This window comes from Calidris pugnax, unplaced genomic scaffold, assembly GCF_001431845.1.
Source record: "Calidris pugnax isolate Ruff unplaced genomic scaffold, ASM143184v1 scaffold312, whole genome shotgun sequence".
Classification (NCBI taxonomy): domain Eukaryota; kingdom Metazoa; phylum Chordata; class Aves; order Charadriiformes; family Scolopacidae; genus Calidris; species Calidris pugnax.
In genome coordinates this window covers 283,836-307,066 of record NW_015091046.1, presented here as the reverse complement: position 1 = coordinate 307,066, position 23,231 = coordinate 283,836, and the positions used below count along the sequence as shown (strand labels likewise).

Genomic DNA, 23,231 nt, shown 5'->3' with positions numbered 1-23,231 from the left:
TATCAAGGGAATTGAAAACACTGCAAATATTTCCTGGGTCTAAATTACACCAGCCCCGGCAGGCTGCGCGCCGCCGTCATCCAGGTTATGAATTTTAAATTGGGTGCCATCAAAACTCCCCTGCCCCAGTGTGGGGGGGGGCTCTGTGTACCCCCCAGCACCGGTACCCACTGCTCCTCTGGGTCCCATGGTGCCCAGAGGTGGTGACAGATGCCCAGATGCTCCTTGCACCCCAGCCCCACTCTGCCCCCCTGGGTTTGGGCAGCCCCAGGGGGTTTCTCCCGGGGAAGGGACCCACTGCTTCCTCCTCCTCCTCCTCCTCCTCCTCCTCCTCGCCCTCTGCCGCAGCGTGCCGGCACCCTGCCATCGCCCATCGGTGACCTGCCACGGCGATGCGCCGAGAGCTGCGAACCTGACCCCCAGCTGCCAAAAGGCCGTCAGATAAATCAGCAAATCAGGTGCAAATGGCAAAAGGAGATTAAAGCGGAGAGGAGCAGATTGAATCAGGGGCCATTAACAGATTAAATCATTACACAGAATCAGATCAACGCACAAATAATATGAATAATAAACATGGTTAGAGGCACCGGCTCACGCTTCCAATTTATTTCAACCTGAAGACAGGGGTTGGTGGCTGCCACCACCCACGTGGCTCGAGGACAGCGGTGGCAGCACCCGGCTCAGCTCCCCACGGGGCAAAGGACACTCAGAGGAGCTCCATGGCTGGGGACAGTGGCACCGCTTGGGATGTCCCCATGGATCACCAGCCTTCAGGGGGCCTGTCACATCCCCAGGGAGATGTGCTAACATGACCCAGCCCCTTTGTTGGGGGTCCAGGACAGTGTCACCCCACCAGCATCCTGCTCACCTCAAGATCTTGAAGCCTCCATAGCTCCAGCATGGCCCTTGGAGGTTGTGTTCCTGAGCCGTAGCACCTCATCCAGCCTTTCTTAATTAGGAAGTGTAATTAGCAGCAACTTTTTACCTGGGAGGAATTAGCAACCTGCAATGGCAGCACCTGAGCGTGACCCCAGCACTCTGTGCCATGTCTGGTGGCCATGGCTCTTGCCCACCGAGGGTCTCACAGGATGTGGGACCCCTGCCTGGCAGTGGGGCTGGCTGAGGAGGTGGCATCTGCTTTCCTCCTGAGACACTCTGCTGGCTCCATGGCCTCTTCTCCTCATCTAAATCTCCGTTCCAGTTGTATTTTCTCCTCCGCTGCCTTCTTTCCCCTCTGGAGAAGGGCAATAGCCACCGAGTCCCGGCTCTGCCGGCTCCTGCTCCGAAGGGGCCGTGTGAGGAAGCCAAGTTGCAGCAATAAAAGGCTGCAAACAAAGGGAAAAATTCCTTTCTCCCCAACTTATTTTCATATCCTTCACTGAAAACCCCAAGGAAGTGGGAACAAAGCCCAAGCCGTCCTGCGCATCGTGGTGGTGAGGGGCTTTGGGGCCTCCCTCGGCCACGGGAGGGTTAATTTGCACCTCGGCCGCCGTCACGCCTCTGTTCTGCTGGCAAAAGCTTTCTTCCCTAAATTCCTGCTTGCCCAGGAAGGCAGGACAAAGTCTGAGCCGCTGCGACAACACCCGGGAACAAGTATTATTATGTGGTGTGACAATGTTTGATGAATTCATATGTGCCTAGGGGAAGGGACTAAGTAGGTGAATAAAGTGAGAATATTCTCTGTGACAATCAATACCCCTTCAATTGAACCGTCTCCACAGATGTGACATTTTGATTTTTCTTCTTTGGATGTACTAACTGGATTTATGTCCCCTTAAAGTGGAAACAGCAGGGAGCGAAGTGCCGGCAGCAAGTTGACAGGGTGTGGGCACAGCCGTGGGGTGGGGAGGGCAGGGTGATGGGATGGGGTGATGGAGCTGGGGTGATGGGTTGGGGTGATGGTTTGGGGTGATGGGTCTAGGGTAATGGGTTGGGATGATGGGTCCAGGGTGATGAAGCTGGGATGATGGGTTTGGGTGATGGAGGTGGGGTGATGGGTTGGGGTGATGGAGGTGGGGTGATGGGACCAGGGTGATGGGTCCGGGGTGATGGGTCCGGGGTGATGGGTTGGGGTGATGGATCCATGGTAATGGGTTGGGGCCAGGAAAATGGTTTGGGGTGATGGAGCCAGGGTGATGTGATGGATGGATTGCGATTATGAAGCCAAGACAATGGATTGGGATGATGTATAGGTGTGATGGAGCCATGGTAATGGGTTGGGGCCAAGTAAATGGGTTGGGGTGATGGCATTGGGGTGATGGTTAGGGGTGATGGGGCCAGGGTGATGGTTTGGGTGGAGCCAGGGCAATGGTTTGGTGTGATGGAGATGGGGAAATGGACTTGGGGGAAATGGGGCTGGAGCGATGGGTTGGAGTGACGGGTTGAAGTGGTGGAGCTGACGCACCAGTACATGCAGACAAGTCTGTGCCAGGTCTCGGAGGTTCCTGGGCCACATTCTGGAGTTGCCACTGGTGAGAGGGAAGGACAGAGCGGGATGAGCTGAGAGCAGAGCAGGGGGAGCTCCACGTCTGCGACCTGCAGGAGAGGAGCTATTTACAGTCTCCTCCTGCACCCATCCTGTGACCCCCATCCCCATGGGTCCCCCCATCCGCCATCCCAGCACCCACTCAGGTGACAAAACCCCTCGATCTGTCAGCTTTTTCCCCGCTGGTGGTTTCACCACCCTCTTTCCCCAGGTGCCCCCCCAGCCCCCTCCGGTCACACCCACGGCGTCTCCGGGATTCCCATCACATCCCCCAGCCCCGGAGCTAATGACTCATCCCCAGCACGGCCATTTGTTTGTGCTGGTTTCAGACAGACTAATGTTTTTAATGGCACATAATCATTTTTCAGAAGTCATTTGATGCTACTAATCATCGCTGTGATACGCCACGACGGGATGTGTAATGACATGCTGAACAGGAAAAATGGCACTCGGATACTTGGTTCTTCCCGGTGTAATCTATATTTTACCACATATCTCTGCCTAATGATACTTATAGCTGTTAATAAATGACTACTTATGCACTTTCTTCTTTTTTTTTTTTTTTTTCTTTGGTGGGCAGTAAAATAATTTTGGATTAAAATGTAGGAACGGGGAAGGGAAGTGGTGGCTCAAGTGTTTCCCCGTGCGGGAAGCGAGCGGCGTTGGGGCTCGTGTGGTGGCGAGTTCATAGAAGGCAGTTTTCTCTGCTCATGACTTTTTAGCCTCTTGGTTAAATTAACAAGTGTGGTGTTTGTTTTTGTTTTTGTTTTGTTTTGTTTTTTAAATTAAAATAAAACTTTTTTTAATGAAATCTCATTGCTGCAGTAAGAAGATCCTCCTGGCCCCGTGCCCAACGTCTTCAGGATGAATCAGCGTGCAGTTCCTCATGCTCTCACTCATTTTATCGCTTAATTAAAGGGATGTTGGCAATTTTTTTAAAAAAATATGCTTTTTCTTAAACGACACTTTTCCTTCCCTGGGCTGCTAAAAGCCAGTGATCACAGAAAGGGAATGAATTTGGAGCAATGTGCCCTTTGCAGCAGGAGCTCCCTTCCTTGGCTGCTCTCTGAAGCCTGCTAGGTGCCACCACGGAGGGGAGAGGCCGGGTTCAAGGAGGGTCCAGCAGCTCACAGCTGTGGAGGAAGAGGAGGAGGATGGGGATGGAGGGGTGTGGGGTGCTGCGGGGGGCAGGACCCCGCTTTCCCCCTGGGAAAAGCCAGAAAGCGAGCGTGGCTCCTTCCTCCCCCTCAGCACCAGGTCGCACGTCTCTGCCCAGACTTGTGAGGAAGAAAAATTGCTTTTGCTTACATTTTTAATCTGTGTGTAATTACCTGCTGGGATCCTCGGGAGAATGCTAACCAGCGGCACAGCCTCCCTGCCGAGTGGCCTGGTGCCCTCCAGCATAGCTCACGGGCATGGCACACCGTGCCGGCTCTGCCGGGCAGGGACAACCTGCCTGTCACCTCCAAACAGCAGTGTGTTCCCTGGCACAGCTCTGCTGACATCCAAAACCATGGCACTTCATCCCATCCCATCCCATCCCATCCCATCCCATCCCACCCCTCACCTCCCCATCCCATCTCCTCCAGCAGTGAAGCATCCCTGCCGGTCTCCTCTTATTCCTGGCACACATTCCATGTGTTCCTCCCTGGGAATTCGGGGGCTCCTCTCTCAATGGCCATGTCCATCCCTGTCACCCACTTCCAGCAGCCCCATGGTCCTGGGTGGTGAGTTTTTTCCTTCCCAAGGGAATATCCCCACCTGTGCTGCTGCCCCTTCATTTTCCCCATCACCTCGTTACCGGCTGCTTTTCCGTGCAATCCCACTGAAGGTGGGAACTGGGCTTTGCGAAGCTGCCGCATGCGATGACTCCTGTGAAAATAAACAGAGGACGAGACCTAGAAAAAGCTGCCAATTACTTAAAGAACATCAACACGGCAACGTAATGACGAGGCACAGTTCCAGGGCCGCTCGCGCCGCGCCGCTCAATACCGCAATTAATGCCGCGGAGTTGAGTCGAGCTCCAGCCTCCCCTCGCTGTGCACGAGATGGGTGTGAGCCATTAACCTTCCCCTGGTCAGGGTGTTCCCGCTCTCCCCGGTGCCTTTAATTAGTCTGCAGGGCAATGCAACAACAGCCACTCGCTGACGACGTGCCAGCCCACCCTGGGAATGGAGATGCTCGGGAGCGGGGAGGGGGAGTGTGGCTCTACACGCGTGTGCAGGCGTGTGCACACATGTGCAGAGCCAGAGAGCAACATGCAAAGTGTAAAGCGAGGAGGGTGCTGGCTCTCTGTCCCTGGAGAGGGGACATGGGTGCTCTGGCACAGCTTTGGTGGCACCTCAGGGATGCTGGTGTGTGGGGACCCCACTGGGCTGCAGCCCCCCAACCTCCTCGCTGGGCCCTGGCCAAATGGCACCACATCACCTCGGATGGGGAGCAGCATGATGTTTGCGTTGCGCGGGGCTGAGTAGATAAAAGTGCTAATAAGACAGAGCACTAATTAATTGCAGCACGGGCTGACAGCGGAGCCCTCAGCCGAGTGCCGGCTGTCGCGCCGAACGGCAGCCGCGCCGCTGCCAGGTCATTAGGAGCTTGTGGGAGAGGTTGCAAATGAACCCGGGGGCTGAGGTCTGCAAAACCAAGTCCCTCGGCCCCCGAAGCAGCCGCCCTGGCTCAGTGGCCACCCTGGCTCCGTGCCACGCACCCCTCACCCCTGCCACAGCCGGGATTCGGCACCGGGATGTGCCAGCCCCAGTGCCAGCCCTGCTGGGACACCCTGCTGGGGCAGGTGGCCAGGGAGCCACAGCACAATGGTACCTCCAGAGCTGTACATGTTGTAATGTGAAGCTCCTTTTCTTATTTTTTTTTCTTATTTTTTTTTCCCCCCTCCTTCAAACCAGCAAATCAATTTGGTGGTGGCAGGAGCGAAGCCCTTTGCAGCTTGTGCGATTTGCGTGGAGTCACCCGGTCCCCTCTATCCATCATCCTTAATTAATTAGAATGTAATTACTTATGGATTCCTCTTTCGTTATTCATGGCCCCCAGGGCCTGGCATAAGGATTCCCCATCCCTCCGTCCCTCCGGTGCTGTCCTGCCTGGAGCAGGAGCTCAGGAGAGCTCCCAGGCAAAGCATCCCTCCCGGTGTGCCCGGTTTGTGTTGGCAAATGGGGTGGCAAATCCCCCAGCTCGGGCTGAAATCACTGCCCAAGCCCTGCCAAGGGGCATGAAATCAGCTGTGAATTCATAGAGTGGTGAAAATTGCAAGTTTAGGAGGGCAGGGAGAGCGGGGTGATGCCAGGGGGGGATGCAGGGGGGGGTCTGGGACAATGGGAGCACCCAGTTGGGCATCTCAGGTGCCTCTGCCCAACATCGTCCATCAGCAGAGACAGCGATGGGGCGAGGGGATGACCTGAGGGACCCCCCTGGACCCCGCACCCACCCGGGCAGGCAGAGCTCAACCTCCCGCCCCACAGCTTCGCCCTGGCTCCTCTCCCTGACTCTGCCATTAGAGCTCCCTGGCAGTTTTCTTCTCTCCCTTATATCAAGAAAAAGGACAACGTGCTGGCGTTTCTCTCTCCCGGTCATTCGGGCTTGAATTATTTCATCAATCACAGAGCAGCACTGGAGCTGGCAGGAGCCAGGCAGGCTGCAAGGGGGAGGTGAGGAGACCTGCCTGGCTCTGCCAGCATGCAGGGGGGATGGATCCAGCCCCAGCATCCTGCTTATACTGGGCTGAGGCAAGAAAACCTCCCAAAAACCTCGCAGGGGCCTGAGCATCCCAGCCCACATCCATGGTGGACCCAAGATGGGCATCCCTGCATCCCGATGGCGTTGCCAGGTCATCTCCCAAAACACATGGTCATCACCCAGGGTGGTACCAAGGTGCCGCGTAGGAAATGTCTCCACCGTTTGGTAAATACCTGCTTTTAACCAGCTTGTTTCTTCCCCCTCCTTCCTCCGTCAGAGGCAATTTGGCAACACAAATGTTGTGGCTGGCAGTGCCCCGAGCATCCCGTAAGCCCTCAACCGAAGCCAATCCCAGCCGGAGCCCCGGCAGCATGGGACTGTGCCAGGATTGTTCCCGGAGGCCGGGTGAGGAGCCGGAGGCGCTGGCAGCTGGCAGAGCCCCTCGGGCTGCCGGATAACCAACATCCCAGAGGATCCAGGGGAAATACGGTGCCCGGCTCGGTCTGAATCGCATCCAGCGGCCTCGCCATCTGCTCCGCGCTGGAAACATGTGGGTACAAAGCGAGTGTCACTTGTGCTAATGCTGGAAGACGGTGGCAACTGGTTTAATGTCCTTTGAAGAGCTGGCACGCAGCGGCCAGCCCCCCTCCCCTGCAGCCCTGTCTTCCCGTTTCCTACCCCAAAAAACGGGGTGCTGCCGCCCTGGCACATCGCTGCAGCTCCATCCTGGGGCACCCCCCTCCTTCCCCTGCACCCCATGGGGACCTGTCATTGTCCCCACGGGCTGGCAGGGTGGTGGCACAGGCTGTGGTGGCACCATCAGGCTTTGCTTGAAAACTTTCCTGTTAAAAGTTTAGACACGGGATCATTTCTTCTCTGTTGTGGGTGGGTTTTTTTGGTGTTATTTAAAGAAAATATCTCTGTACCAGTGTGGTCATTGCCCAGCAGGTTGTCCCTTCCTGGGGAGGGCAGCAAGAGGGGGTCTCCAAGTCACCACAGGGCTGGGGACAGGGACATTCTCAGCTCCCCGCTGTGCTCCAGCACGTAGGACGTGGTGCAGAGGTTGGAGGGTGGCAGTGACTCCAGCGCAGGGCACTGATAAATCACAGTGACATGATTACACGGGGCCACACCACGTCGTGGCAGCCACCTAATTAAAAACTGGACTAAAACAAGGCAAGAAAATAACTTGATTTGGGTATTATTTGCCTTGCTAATGCGGTGGCAGTTTTCTGCGCTGGGCAGGTGTTTATAAAATCTTAATTAGGTTTCATGTTTGGAGCAGGGACAGGTACAAGCTTCTGCCTTAATGGCCTTGCATGCCAGGGATGCTGCAACTCTGCACGTGCCCTGCGGCCACAGAGGGATGGCTGATGGCTTCTGCATCCAGGGCTTTCCCCCCCTCTCCTCTCCTCTCCTCTCCTCTCCTCTCTCCTTAATGTTTTTTTTTCTTTTCTGTTTAATCAAAAGTTCAAGTCGGACTCAGAGCAGCTATTTATAAAGCTGTTGGGGAGCCTGGTGTTTCACTCTTCAGATTTCCAGTGAATGGGTTGCTAACAGCTCCTGCTGAATGGGCAGGGCTTGGGGACATCACGGCACAGGGCTCGGGGACATCATGGCACAGAGCCTTGGGACATCATGGCACAGGGCTTGGGGACATCACAGTGCAGAGATCTGGGATGTTGGGGCACAGGACTTGGGGACATTGTGGTGCAGGGCTTGGGGATATCACAGCACAGGGCAAGGGGACTTCATGCCACAGGACTTGGGGACATTGTGGCTTGGGGACATTGCATCCCAGGAAATGCTTCAATGAATGGGTGGGGGGGTCCCCCTTCCCAGCCCCATGGCAGCCCCTGGCCCCACAGCATGGCCCTCACCATGGGGCCACAGACCCTTCCAGGGCCAGTGAGGGGGGTCCCGACCCTCACCCCCGCAAAAGACCCTGTACAGCAGAGGTGGCTGAAGTGCCCTGTCCGGCCCTACGTGGGGAAATGATTTAGACAGTTGTATTAAAATGCAAATTTCTGCCTGGCTTGCTAGTTTATCATCTGACTTGTTATACAATTTGCCAGTTATAGAAGAAAAATTACCATAATGGGCCCCTGGGGAATGGTTGTAAAAAGGATACCAAACATTACTTATCAGCCCATTCCGCTACAATTATCTAGTGCTTTTCTTCTCCCCCCCTCAACCCCGAGGAAAATTAAACCATCAGGAGGAGTCGGGGAGCTGGAGGGAGCGATGGTGGCAGCAGCAGAGCTGTCGGCGTGCCCCCGGTGCCTCTCTCCCCCCGCCAGCATCTCACTGTGTCCCCCCAATAAAGCTTTTTAATTGCCCGGGGAAGCGAAGGTTAAACACACCCGGCCCTCCTCAAAGGGAACGCGGGGAAACGTGTGAGTCTGTCTCCGGAGGAGCCGAGAAGAGAGACAGGAAAGGGACGGCCTTTCTGCCGCAAGGAGAACAAGAAACCCTTTAATGTGCCTCTCTGGAAAGGGAATGAAAGTCTCCTCGTTTATTCCGGGGAGGCGATTTAGCCCTGTCCTTCTGAACTCCATTCTGCTGTAAAGGCTTTGGCATCTCTGGGGCACCTTTGGAGAGACGAGCGCCGGGGACAACAGGCAGAGCCAGCACTCGCTGCCTGCCCCTGCCTCTGCTGCTGGCTGGGGCATCTCCTGGCGTGTGTCCTCTTGTCCCAGCACCTCCTGGCACCTACTGGCATCTCCCAGCATCTCCCAGCATTTCCCAGGATCTCTCAGCACGTCCCAGCATCTCCCGGCATCTCCCAGCACATCCCAGCATCTCTCAGCATCTCCCAGCATCTCCCAGCAACTCATGGCACCTCTCAGCATGTCCCAGCAGGTCATGGCATCTCCCAGCAGGTCATGGCATCTCCCGGCATCTCTCAGCACATCCCAGCTTCTCCTGGCACATCCCATCATCTCTCAGCATGTCCCAGTATCTCCCAGCATCTCCTGGCATCTCCCAGCATCTCATAGCATCTCCCAGTATCTCTCTGCACATCCTGGCATCTCCCAGCATCTCCCAGGGGAACCAGGGCAATTCCTTGAATCCCAGCAATGCCCGGGCAGGGCTCCAGGGCTCCCCCAGACCTCAGTTCAGAAGCAGTTTAGATACAGGGTGCAGGGGAGGTGGCTTCTTTTCAGATGGCTGAGGACCCCCCTGGGCATTGGTGGCTCTCAGCTCCTCAGCCCTGTGTCACACGCGTGTGTCACCCTGCAGCCACCAGCCACGGATCCCAACCACCAGCTCTGGAAAGTCTCCAGGAGTTGTCCTCAGCCGTGGGTGATTTTTCCGCCGGTTTGGAGCTGAGCCACGAGCCTGAGAGTGGAGACGCTCCACTCCACCGCGCAATTTTCCATGCGGCTCATTTCCTAATTAAACCACATCCCGAGTGGCTGCGTGCGAGCTGGGAGTGCTGGCGAAGGTGCCAGCTCCCAGGAGGGCAAACTGGCAGGGGCTGGCACAGGCGGGCAGAACCTCCCACCACAACCAGCCCCCCTGCAGAGCCTGGAGCCGGTCCAGGCTCCGTGATGGCAAACTGGGATCCAGTGGCCGTGCCCAGGCAAGGAGGAGGCAACCGGTGGACCCTGCGGATGAATGAAGCTGAGCCGGCCCCCAAGCCCCCCCCGGCAGCTGGAAAATCCCCTCCACTCACTGGGATGCCGGGGGAGCATCATCAGCTGCTCCTGGAAGGATACAGGGAACTGCTGTGGAAATTAAACTAGGATGAGCAGAAAGATGGATGAGCCCGTCCACGCACCCGGGGGGGGGCAGAGGAGCTTAATTAACCCTGTTTCGTGCTTGGGGTGGCTGAGTTCTGTCCCTCGTCCCCATGGCGTGGTGGGCACCTGTCCCTGTGCCCCCATCCCTTGGGAGCTGCAGAGGGTCCAAAGGGGAGCAGGCGGCTCGTGAAGTCTGGGGGTGTCAGTGGGGTGAGGGGGTGTGAAGGGGGAGCCCCCCACATTGGCTCAGGGCTCCCTGGGGCGTTTTCAAGGCAGATCATGAATTGTCCCCCCCTGAAGTCCCCAGGGCTGGGCTGTAACCGGCCACACAACATTAGTTTCCCATCACAGAGCGATGGACCAGAAAACAAGGGGTTCCCCAGGCAGCGGCGTGTTCCTGGGGATGGGGAGGCAGCGGGGACGGGGGGGATGCAGGGTGACAATTCATGGGTGTGCTGGTCCCCACAGCCCTGCTCATTTTTGGCAGATGATGGTGTGGCTGCAAGCCTCAGCTGTCCCCATCCCTGTCCCCTGCCCCACATGTGGCCAACACAAGGTCCTCGGAGCCCCACAGACCCTTGTACATGTCCCCCCCTCATGCCCCAGCCCTGCCCAGGGGCCATGGGGTGACCCCAGCTGTGGCTGGGACATGTCCCTGCGGGGGAGGCCACCAAGCCACCATGTTCCTCCATCAGGAGGGACCCATGGGTAGGGGACAGGGGGCAGGTGAGGGACACCGTGTCCCCAAGCTGTGAGGAGCATCATCTGCAGCCGATGCCACCGAGACGGGCGCTACGGAGGAAGGGTCTGCATGGGAGGAGTATTTTTAGCTTTCTCATTAACTGAGTGCTTTCAAATTAGCCTTCTATTAACCTCAAAGTAAAATGAAAGCGATGCTAAGAAAGCAGTTGGGGTTTTTTTTTTTTGGTTTTTTTTTTTTTTTTCCCCTTCCCTTCCAGGGCTTAAGTCTCCTGCAGAATATCAAGGTTTTCATGATTAACGTCACATTTGCCTTGAAGCCCCAATGAAGTGAGTTGTGAAACATTGAACTTCTGGGCAGCAACTGGGCTGGTGTTGGCCAGGATGGAGGCAGCATGTGAAGGAGGTGGTGGGGCCGGGCAGATGGGTCCCCACCGGTGTGGGTCAGGAGTTGCTGCGTTCCCAGCTCTCCCCATCCTTCTGCAGGGTTTTCTCCATGGTTTCCCGTGGTTGGAGGGAAGGGTGGCCACATCCCAGCTGGCAGCCCAGGCTGCTGCCCCTGCTGTGTGCTGCTGGGTTTTTTGGGATGGACACAGCCAGTCTGGGGCTGGAAAACCATCCGGCTGCTCAAAGTCTTGGGAGAACTGGTTTTGCACCCTTTTGACTCTATTTTTGCTGTTCTCCAGTGGGGGGAGCAGGATGGATATGGAGGAAGGATGGAGATGGAGGAAGGATGGAGATGGAAGAAGGATGGAGATGGAAGAGGGATGGAGATGGAGGAAGGATGGAGATGAAGGATTGACATGGAGGGATGGAGACAGAAGGAGGGTGGATGGAGATAGCAAGAGGACAAAGATGGAGGGGGATGGAGATGGAGAAGGGATGGGGATGGAGGAGAGATGGAGATCAGAGGAAGATGGGAATGGAGGAGGGAAGGAGCAGAGTCCAGGGTAGTGCCAGCACCACGTGCAGCTTCTCCTGGTCCTCTCTGTGTCCTGCCACATGTGGGGCTGCCCCACGCCTGGGGAACTGTCCCCAGCCCTGAGACCACCTATGGAGCCAGACCAGACAGAGGCAGGGTGGGAGGTGAGAGACTGAAGAGCCACAGCACGGGGATGCTCCAGCTCCTGCCCAGCCCCGTGGGGTCCCCAAAATCATCCCTGTCCCCCATCACGCCGGGACCAAGCACGTCCCTGAGCGAGAAGAAAGGGAAGAAACTGCACCGAGCCGGCGTCCATCCTGCAAATTGGAAGTGCTGCTCGGAGGTGTCCACGGGCGACCTGCCAAATCAATTGATTTCATCTGTGGGCAGAGATGCCTTTTTTTATTTCACACCAATTTTCACGGCCAGCGTTAGATAAAAATGGCAGAGACGCGGGGAGGAGAGCGCGGCGGCGGCGGGGGGTGGGAGCCGGGGAAGCTGGAGGGGGGATGGACGGACACACTGGCAGATGACAAAAAGAAGATTGAGGGGAGGAAGGAGCAGAGGCTGCGCTGCCACCGGGACGTGCCTGAGGACTGTCCCCTGCTGTCCCTGGCCACCCTGCCACATCCTCCGTCCTCCCCCACATCCCCCTGGGAGGAGGATTCGCATCCCCCTCCTCACGCAGGACAGGGGAATGAGGGGAACCCCCAAATCCTGGCTGTTTTCCAGAGGGGTGGTGGGAGCCATCCCTGTGCTGTGGCTCCGACCCGGTGCTGGCGAGCGGGAGAGCTCAGGCAGAGAAAAATACCCGCTGACATCAAGGTTATGTAGTCCTAGGCTGACAAGATGGATTATCTCCTGCAATCCATCATTTCCCTGGCTCCTATTGCATTTTTTCCTTTTGGTCTTTTTCTTCTCCCTTTTTTCTTTCTTTCCTCTTCTTCTTTTTTTTTTTTTTTTTTTTTTTTTTGTGAATAGAAAACGTTTTTAGCAACCGTAATAGCCACCAAGAGCTGCTGTAAAGCGGGCACGGGAATCTATCATTTTTATTTGGCTGGGTCTGATAATAAGTAAGCTCGGGCTGTAAATCCTACAACCTTCAGAATTAAATAATAACAATAATAATACTAATGAAATCCCACGTAACTTCCCACACAGAGCAGCCCCTCTCTCGCTTTGGCAGGTGGAAAAGGGCTGTGATTTTTCCCAGTAATTAGGGCCGCGATGAGCTCCCATGGAAACGTTGTGAATGAAGGGGTGGCCCGGGGGGGGGTTTGCCCTCTCCCTGCCCTCCCTGACCCCCCGTGGCTGCTCCTGTTGGGGCAGCTCGGTGACAAATCACTGCCACCAGTGATGGTGCTTGAGGCTGGGTGACAGTGCCAGCCTTGGCGGGGTTGGGGGGAGGGAATTGCTGCCAGCCTTTCGCTGGTGAGACATTTCGCTGGGGAAGTGTTTAATTTTGACATTTCCCAAAGTAAATTCCTTGACTTTCTTTCTTTTTTTTTTTTTTTTTTTTTTTTGATGTCACACGATGGCATTTTTCTTTTTTAAAGCCGGTATTTCAGACCTGTAACAAAAACTCAGTGATGGAGTCAAAACATTTTCTCCGGGCGGAGTGAAGCGCCCTGGGTTCACCCCAAGAGGCTCCTCGCTCCTCTCCTGGGGCCCCAAATCCCCCCTTCCCTCCCCTCTCCCGCTCCCGGGGGGCAGCTCCCCGACACTTGGACTTGGACCTGATGATATTTCTGGGTCCCTTCCAAGTGAGATATTCTCAGATCCCATGGGCAGCCCCGTCGCTGGCAGCCGGGACGCGGCGAGGCCGGCGGCAGCGCCAATAACTGAGAGGGAAAGTCAATTTATGGCTTTAATACGGGAATAATGGGAATAATTCTGTTAGCGGGAATCTGACTGTCAGCAGCTCTTACTAAATGCAGGAGCGGCGGCTGCTAGTGGCATGGGGCATCCCTGATGTGCCAGGGGTGGCTCATCCCCCATGGAATGTGGCAGTGCCATGCAGGGTGAGAGGATGGAAGGGTGAGGGCATGAGCCAGCGTGGCACCACCGAGCTGCTCCGGACCCCGGCCAGGTGTGGGGGACACCTCAGAGGGGCTGGGATGGGGATGGGAGGACAAATGGCATGGTGGTGGCATGGGGGTGGGATGGTGGCAGTGCAGTGGCTGAGTGTGAGCTGCAGGAACGCACCCTGCAGAGACCAAAATGAGTTTTGAGGAACTTTTTCAGAGGAAAATTCCAATTTTGGGAAGGTAGGAGTTTTGCTTTTGCCCAACCGATGCTGCAGTGGGAGTGAAGCTGGTGGAGACATAGCCCGTGCCAGGGGTTTTCATTCCACCTCAAATTATTTGGCTGCCAGAAGATCCCCAGGGGCTGAAATTGCATGGGGTTCATGGTGTCACATTGTCCCTGTGTCCCTTTTGGTCTGGCCGGGGACCTCCAGAGCCCAGGCACCAGCAGCTCCTGCCTGTGATGGCTGGACTCGCTCTCGGGTCCCTGCTGCTCCTCCCTGCCCCTGAAGCTATTAAAAAATCTAACAAATGTGCTAAATTAAATAGTGCTTTTGCACATACTAAATGAACTTCCCTGCAGCAGGCCGGGAAGTTGCCAGAGACCTCTGATGAATGTGCCTGGGCTGCAGCAGCGGAGGCTTCGGGGGCTGCGGGGAGGATGTGTGTCCTGGCTGAGCAGCTGTTTTGGGGGTGAGCATCTCCTCCTGCCCAGCTCCCATCACCCATGGACATCACCCATGGACATCTCACCCATGGAGAGCCACCCATGGACATCATCACCCATGGACATCATCATCCATGGAGAGCCACCCATGGACATCACCCATGGAGAGCCACCCATGGACATCATCACTGACGGACATCACTCATGGGCATCATCTGTGAAGAGCCCACCCATGGGCATCATCTGTGGAGAGCCCACCCATGGACATCACCCATGGACATCCCGGGGGCTGCGCTAGGGCTGGTGGGCTCAGGATTTCCCTCACATTCCTCTGCTCCCCAGCACAGGGGGCCAGGGAATTGTGGTACCATGGGGAGCAGAGGGCTTTGCTGCAGGTTTTGGGGTGCCAGGGTGTCCTCCCCCCCAAAAAAGGAATCTGTTCCCACCTGGTCCCCATTGGGACTGTGGTTCTGTCCATCCCTGGAGTCACTGCAGTTGATGGGGTACCCGGCAGAGCTGCGAGCGCTCCCCATTAATAATTTACAGCTTCTAATGAGTTGTCAGGCGGTCGGTGGGTTGCAATTATAACCGAACCCTCGGGCAGGAGGCATCGCCTCGCTCGGCTGGGCTGGTGGAGCCCCCGGGCCCAGGCTGCGCCCTGGTGTCACCCCGCTTCACCGAGCAGGGACAGGAGCACGCGTGCCCGTCCTCTGCTGGGACCCGGGCTTAATTAATCTTCTGTCGAGCAGGGAAGTGGTAATGGTCCCGGAGGAAGCCAGCGAGATGATTGTGCTGGAGTGAGACAAAAGAGAACAGTTAGACTGTGACAGCTGATATTAAAATGACTACAACTCACTTCATCCCCCCAGTCAATGCATTATATTCCTTATAAATAATGGGTTACTCCAGGTTAACTGTCTGTTGCTGCATTCCAATTGTTGATATTTAATTAGCTCTAAAATTAAAGCGTTCTTTTATTGCCCTGCTGTTAGAACTGTCTTATTTCTAATTGATTGAGATTAAAGTGTCTCCTCACCATCCCGGTTCCCCAATGCTGGAGGAGGGCACGGGGCTGGGGGCAGGTTTGGTGACACCGGGAGGTGTGATGGAGGAGCAGAGCCCCAGCTGTGGTCCCTCAGGTCCCCAGGGAAGGTTGGGGGATGCTTTTTCCTCTTCCCCATCACCTCCACCAAGATCTGGAGAGGTTCCTGGTGCCAGGTCCTGCCTCTGCACCAGCTGCAGAGCCCAGCCCTCGCTGCAACCACCAGCAAATTAACGAGCATCTCTTTCCCTGGCCATCATTATAAATGTATCATGGCAGGCAGGGGCCAGCAGGGCTCAGGATCTCACCATCTCCATGGAACCTCATTGAAAATCACCCCAAAAAGCTAATCCTGGAGCGAGGCACCGGCATGGGAGAGCCTGTGCCAACGGGCACCGTGGTGCCCACGTGCCAGAGCTGGAGCCGCTTCCCACGTCTCAGTAACGGGAGAAATTATGACCCACCTGATGGGCCCCAGATTAAATTTAACAGCCCGAGGTGGGCATCAGGCGCTGTTAAAAGAAAAAAAAAAAACAAAAACCAACCCCACATCTTGCTCCGAGCTTAAACGGCTCTTTAAAAATCTAATGCATAATTTAACCAGAGCAATTTAAAGCAGCCGTTCTCCCGGGGATGTCGGGCGGGCGCGGAGGGGCCCGGGGGCTCACGGGTGGCTGTGGGAAACATCCCCATGGCTGCGGGGGGGATGCTCGCTGCCCCCCATGCCCCCCCAGCATCCCAAATCTCCTTCCTCACAGCCCAGCCCGGAGCAGGGACCTGCCCGTTGTTGCTGCACCCTCATATTGGTGGTGGGAGGTGAGGTTTATTGGCAGGGCCACGCTCCTCACCCCGGGTAAAACCAACGTCAAGCTGCAGCAGCAGGAGATTGACTGCGGCTGTCGGTGGTGATATGGGACCTGCTGCAGCTGCTGGAGCTGCCACAAGCAGCCACCCCAGGTATTAATCCGTGACGGGCTGTCAGGAGCCTGCGGTACCAACAGTGTCGGGCATTAATGCTTTACAGAGGTCTCTGGCCAGCTGGGAGGGAAGGCATCCCATCCGTGGGATCTCCTGGGAGCATCTGAGGAGGAGGATGGGCTGCCCTGGGCTGTGAGGCTGCAGCTGGTGTGGTCCCCTGCCCCTCCCCAGGGAGCTCACCCCCTGCATCCCACCGGGGTGATGCAGGAGATGGAGATGGTTTGGGAGAAGCAGTGTCTGCATCCCACCGGGGTGATGCAGGAGATGGAGATGGTTTGGGAGAAGCAGTGTCTGCATCCCACCGGGGTGATGCAGGAGATGGAGATGGTTTGGGAGAAGCAGTGTCTGCATCCCACCGGGGTGATGCAGGAGATGGAGATGGTTTGGGAGAAGCAGTGTCTGCATCCCACCGGGGTGATGCAGGAGATGGAGATGGTTTGGGAGAAGCAGTGTCTGCATCCCCCAACTGAGCATCCCTTGTTATCACCCATCTCCTCCATGGAACCCATCATGCCCAGCCCTGGATGAGTGCTGGGAGATGGAACAGATTTTGCCCCACCTAAAAATGTGCCCATCTCAGCAGAAAAGCAACAGGAGGGGGGAGGCTGGTGCTTGGGGTGTGACCTGGGCACCCCACGGCGACCCGTAACCACCGCCTGCCCGGCTAAACGAAGGAACGTGGAGAAGGAATGCATTTTCATAAATTGGAATAAATGAGGGCTCAGCCCAGCCCAGCCAGTTGGCTCCCCCTCACCCAGGGGAACAGGGAAGAGGAATAAAAATGATGGATGAGGAGATTTGGGGATGGAGCCGGGAGGTTTGCCTTCCCCAGCTCTCTCACGGTGCTCTGCCAAAAGGCCACACACGGTGCTGGGGGGGTTGTGCCACCGTGGGCACCCACCAGATGGGAAGGATCCACCGGGACCGGGGCTGCCGGGGTGGGACAGGGCTCCCTGCAGCTCCTGGGGTTCGGGTGGCACCCCGAAACGCTGCGCAGCTCCTCTGCCAACTCGGCGGAGCCGGGGACCTGAGCAGGCGGCGTGACATTTAGGTAAATGCTAGAGTCATTTGTAAGTGTTTGTTTCCGTGGGTGTCCCATCCATTACACCCAGAGCTCTTTGCTGAACAGCCTGATGCTCCCTGGGCTCCCGGAGAAGCTCCTCGGCAGCGGCAGAGAACACCAGGCAGGGTCTGGCTGTGCAAGAAATCACCAGCAAAAGTGTCCCCTCCCCACCCAGTGACAAAGAATAAGAGGGGCTGTTGTATTTTGGGGTGCTCATGGTGGCTCAGAGCCTTTGGGGAGGTCCCTGCAGAGCGGGAGTTGGAGGGACCAGGGATGTGCAACCCCCAGCTCCTTCCTTCACCCCCCCCCTGAAGATTAATGCCAGCACCATGCTGGGACGGTGGGGGGACCGCTGGGGACAGCCACCCGTGCCCCACGGTGCTGCCCCAGGACAGCAGGAGCCCATGCAGCTGAGCTCAGGCCATTTTTCTCACAAATCCTGACTTTTAAGGAAAATAAGGTTCTTGGTTCTTTTCACAAATTTCCCCCTGGCTGGACTTGCAGCCGTGCCTTAGTTTTTTGAGCTCTGGGGGGGAGAGGAGGGGAAGGGGCTTGGCTGTGACCGGCCCCACTGACCCCCATGGGGGTAAAACCCACCTAAATTCCCAAGGGAGGCGGCTGGGTGCCAGTCCCCCAGGAGCAAAGGTGGCAGCGTTACACCCAGAGCTGGGCTTTCAGTCGGTTAAAATACTCCTGAGCTGCCAAATCCTGCCCCCAAGGGCTTTAGGAAACAGTTTGCTCCAGTTTTCTCTGTGGCACATGGGGAGAGGGACCCGGCTCTGGGCTCAGTGGCCACCCCCCAGCTAGCCCCATGGCCACTGAGGGGGCATGGCCGTGCCAGGGGCCACTGATCCCACCTCCGTCCTGGCACGAGGACCAGGGCAGGGAAGAGAAATTTCGCGGTGCCTCTTTCATGTCAGAGCATCACCAAAGCGCTTGGGAGAGTTAATAATAGAATAGCAGCGAATTAAACAATGAATAATGGAGAAGGGTAATAGAAATAATAAATAATATATTTACTGACTTGCAGTCCTGCCCCAGCCAGCTCCCAAGGATGGGGATGGCAGGTCCCTGTGGCGGTGGGCACGGCTGGTGACACGCTGTGGCTCGGTGCAGGTTGGCAATGCCAACCTTTGCTGGAGGATGCCAAGCCCCACGCCAGCCCCACGGCTGGGGGGCACTGGTGAATGGCACGGGGGTGTAATCGGGCAGCAGCTCCCCAGCGTTGCCAATTGATGCTCCTGAATGGGGCTTGCAGGACAGAGAGCCTCCTGCTGAGCCATCTTTTCACAGAATCGCAAGGGGTTGGAAGGGACCTCTGGAGATCATCTCCTCCAACCCCCTGCCAAAGCAGGGCCACCCAGAGCAGGTCCCACAGGAACGTGTCCAGGTGGGGTTTGAATGTCTCCAGAGAAGGAGACTCCACCACCTCTCTGGGCAGCCTCTGCCAGGGCTCTGCCACCCTCACAGAAAAGACGTTCCTCATCACGTTAAGGTGGAACATCTTATGGTCAAGTTTGTGCCCATTTCCTCTTGTCCTGTCCCTGGGCACCACTGAGAAAAGACCAGCCCCATCCTCCTGACACCCACCCTTGAAGTATTTAGAGGTGTTGATCAGATCCCCCCTCAGCCTTCTCTTCTCCAGACAAAAAAGACCCAAGTCCCTCAGCCTTTCCTCGTAAGGGAGATGCTTTTTCTTTTCATGCTCCTGGGCTCCTGAATGGCTGTAATCCCAAACCGCTTTAATGGGGGGTTATTTTCAAAGCAAAACATGCAATAGAAAGGACTGCTTTTCCTCTCCCTGGATGGTTCAGGGTGGGAGGGAACAAGGATGTGAGGAGGACAGTGGGGTGACGTGGGGGTCCCCTCACCCCTCCCATGGCTGGCAGAGGGCTGGTGGCAGTGTGGGGTGGCAGAAAACTAATGAATGCCCTGGGCTGTGCTGAGGGGGGCTGGCGTTTCTGGGGGTCCCCTCCATGGAAGAGCATCCCTGGGGGGCTGGGGGGGTGCAAGGGCCACGGTCCCAAAGCAGGGGAGGCAGGTGGCAGGCGGCGGTGGGGACAGCAGGGTCAGACCCGGGGCGGTGATGGATGGGGCTTGGTTGGTGGCATCTCCATCAGGCTCCTGCATCCTCGGGCTGATTTATCGCTCGCTGCAATGGATCTGTGGGATCAAAGTCTGGAGGAAATCCAGGGGGAGGGTTTTCCCTGGGGGGGCAAGTGTTTGGGAAGGAGCACACGGATTTGGCACAGACCCAACACTCTCCACACCAGGCACCCCAAAAACTGGGGTCTGTTTCAGGGAAAGGGATTCCTGCCTCCTTGGAGTGCCAGGGCTGAAAACTGTCCCTGTCCTCAGGGTCTGCCCCCCATACTCTGTGCGTGTCCTTCCCTGGCGCCGCATGGGCTCTGCATCGTGTCATTAATTTATCTGTCAGAGGGCACGTTGCAGGCGAGATAATATTGATGTAGCCATTAGAGCGCAGGGAGAACAAGGGACGCCGCCGGTGCCGCAGCGCCGGGGGCCTTGCCGGTGCAACGACAGACGTTGGTGACACCCGGACCAGGATCACCCCCCCCAGCATCTCCTCTGGGTACCACAGGGATGTACTTCCCTGCATCACCCCCCCGCCACCTCCCCAGGCCCCATGCACGGTGCCACTGTCACCATTTTCCACCCCAAAATAGCTCGCTGTGCCGGTGGGGGGGCACCACCTCTGCCGCCGGATCCTGCGCTACCTGCGAGAGGAGGGAAAAACACTGGGAGCCCTTAAAATAACACACAACTGTTTAAGGATGTGAGATCCGTACTAAATCTTGGGGAAAAGGAGCAATTATCCTGTCAGAGAAGGTGATATAATTTTGGAGAGCTAGTTCCGCAGCTGTAATTTTTTTTCCCCCCACCATTTCTCCCCTGGAGGGATTTAGTGGCCAATTATCGGTCGGGTAGCGGGAAGGTGAAGGCTCCGGGTGCTGTGTGTTGTGCCAGGGAGACAGCTGGGTGCTGGGGATGCAGGCAGCTGCCTGCCCTGCCTAAAAGCAGCTCTGCTTTGAGTTTGGGTTGGAAGGGACCTTTAAAGGCCACCTCGTCCAACCCCCAGGGGTGGCTTTGGCACCAAACTTCACCTTTGCTGCCGGCTGCTGCTTTGCAACCTCTGCCCTGCGACCTGCAGCATCACCTGCAGCATCACCGGCTGTGGTGGCGGTGACATGGAGCTGGCATTCCTCAGGGACACGTGCCCATGGGCCAGCTTTGCCCTCTGGGAAGGGGTGGTTTTGCTGCCTCCTGTAAATTCCACATGGATGCTGGGTGTATGGGCTGGTTTCTTGCCTCCTCCCAGTTCCCCTCTCCCCAGGAGGAGGCTCAGCCAGCCCAGTGGCTGCAGGACCAGTGTCCAGGGAGATGCCAGGGCTCGGTGTCCCTCTGCAGAGGATGGGGTGAGGAGTCTGAAGTGCCTTCTCACCCTGGGAGCTGGTTGGTGGGAGTGTGGGCACTGGTGTGGGTACTGGTGTGGCTGCTGGTATGGGTACAGGCACTGGTGTGGGTGCTAGTACTACTGTGGGTGCCATCACTGGTGCAGGTGCTGATGCTGGCATTGGCGTGGGTGCTTCCTCTGGTGTGGGTGCTGGCACTGGTGCAGGTACTGACTCTGATGTGGATGTTGGTGTGGGTTCTGGCACTGGTATGGGTGCTGGTGGTGGCACCGGTGGTGATGCTGGCACTGATGTGGGTGCTAGTGTAGGTACTGGAACTGGTGTGGGTGCTGGTGGTGGCACCACTGGCACTGGTATGGGTGCTGGTGGTGGCACCGGTGGTGATGCTGGCACTGATGTGGGTGCTAGTGTAGGTACTGGAACTGGTGTGGGTGCTGGTGGTGGCACTGGTGCGGGTTCTTTCACTGGTGTGGGCACTGGTGTGGGTGCTGGCGGGCAGCAGGGTGGGGAGGGTTAACACCTCCACCCTTCGGGCTGCTGGGGAACATAATTAAGTGCTAACTTGTCATTTTTTTTAATGAAGTACCGGAGCTGGAGATTTATAATTGCTAATGAGCCAGAATAATAATTAGTTGTTTTTTAATGAGGGCGATGATCACTCGGAGGGAGGGAGAGAGCCGGGCCCTGCTTTGGCCTAATTTTTCTTCCGTGGTTGCGCGGTGCATCCAACAGCCTGGATTGTCCCCGTCCCCAGCCGGTGGCAGTGGCTCTGCCGGCTCCGTGCCCGTCCCTTGGAGCAGGGCCACGGTGCCAATGCCAAGTGCCACCGTCACTGCCCATGTCCTGGCTTTCTCCAGGGGGAATATTTGGATGCCGAGGACATCTCTGACACCCGGTCACCTCTTGCTGGCATCTTTGCATCACTCGGTGGCTCTGGGGACCCCAAGGACTATTTGCATTCTGGGGTGTCCGTGTGTCCCCACTGCCTCCCCAGGCTCCTGGAAATGGTCTTCCCACCCACTTCTGGCCAAATTCTCCCCACATCCCTCGAGCATCACTCCCCTCCCCGGCGGGGTGTCCTTGCCCCTGGTCCCCAGAGCACCCACAGCCCCATCACCCATGCTGGTGTGGCCCCAGCACATGTCCCCATGCCCCATTGGGGGTGACATGGGGGTGGCTGGGGCCACACTAGGGTGATGTCTCCAAGCATCTGGGGGCAAGGGGGGTGTTTGGGGGGTTGGCCACCGATCCTGTCCCCTCCTGGGGACACCTGGGTGCTGGGTCACCCAGAGCTCGTCACCGGGGTGGGTGCGGGTGCCCATGGGTGCTGATGGCACCGAGCAGCGTCCCCGAGGGAACGCGACGTGGAGGGGATCAGAGGGCAGAAATCAGATAACTAATTAGGTAATTGCAGGTGATTATCTTTAATTAGAGAAAGAGAGGGTTGTGAATCAAGGGGATGGGGAAGGTGGAGGCTGCCGGGCTGAGGGAGGTGTTGAGCTCCAGGTTCCCCCCAGCTGTGGAGCCCCGGGGTCGCCGAGCCCCCCGTCCCCCTCGGCTCCTGCCAAACACCTGCCTGTGCTCTCTCTGTCTTGAAAACCTCCCTAATTGCAGCAGAAACCTTGAGAGCCACCGGTGATTGCGTCTGAAGGATTCATGAATCAGGCAGCAAATAATGGGAGATCTCTGAGATATTGTTTCAAAGAAAATTTATAATAAAAAAGAAAAAGGCAAAAAGAGCAGAGCTGGAAACAGCTGAAGCCAGTGCAGCAGTTTCATACCCTGCCTTTTCTAGTCGCCGAGCCCCCCGTCCCCCTCGGCTCCTGCCAAACACCTGCCTGTGCTCTCTCTGTCTTGAAAACCTCCCTAATTGCAGCAGAAACCTTGAGAGCCACCGGTGATTGCGTCTGAAGGATTCATGAATCAGGCAGCAAATAATGGGAGATCTCTGAGATATTGTTTCAAAGAAAATTTATAATAAAAAAGAAAAAGGCAAAAAGAGCAGAGCTGGAAACAGCTGAAGCCAGTGCAGCCTTTTCTACGGAGATAAATAATTAAGCCATTCTGGGGGAACTTCAGCTTTCTGAAAGCATCCCCCAGCACAGGGCCGGAGTGAAGCCGATGGCATTTTCCCTGTGGATGCTGCTGGATCCCCCAGGGCAAAGCGGTGACGATGGGGTGCCCGGAGCTGCTGCTCAGCCCCAGCACCTGGCACCCCAGCCCAGCAAACGGTGCCACCACACCATGAACCTCACCCCATCACCCACCTCATTGAGCGGAAGGCGAAGGAGAAAACCCGCCCCGCTCCAGACAGGCCCATTAAACCAACCTACACTATTATTTCTCAAAGGTGTAATTAAATTTAATTGTCAATTACTAAGTGGGGATGTGGAATAGGCACAAATGGCAGCATCTGCCCCCACCCCCTGCGATGGAGGTGAGCGGGTCCCAGCACCGGGACCCCCCCCCCCCACCCCCCGC

At 56.7% G+C, this 23,231-nt stretch overlaps 1 protein-coding gene across 1 annotated transcript in view; it reads left to right on the top strand.

Moving 5' to 3' along the window:
• The first annotated feature begins 4,350 nt into the window (after positions 1-4,350).
• Positions 4,351-23,231, top strand: part of SDK2 (sidekick cell adhesion molecule 2) — a 175,270-nt gene continuing 156,389 nt past the window's right edge. The window contains exon 1 of the mRNA XM_014956580.1: positions 4,351-4,427. Within this exon, the coding sequence (XP_014812066.1) occupies positions 4,351-4,427 (77 nt within the window). The remainder of the gene's footprint in view (positions 4,428-23,231) is intronic.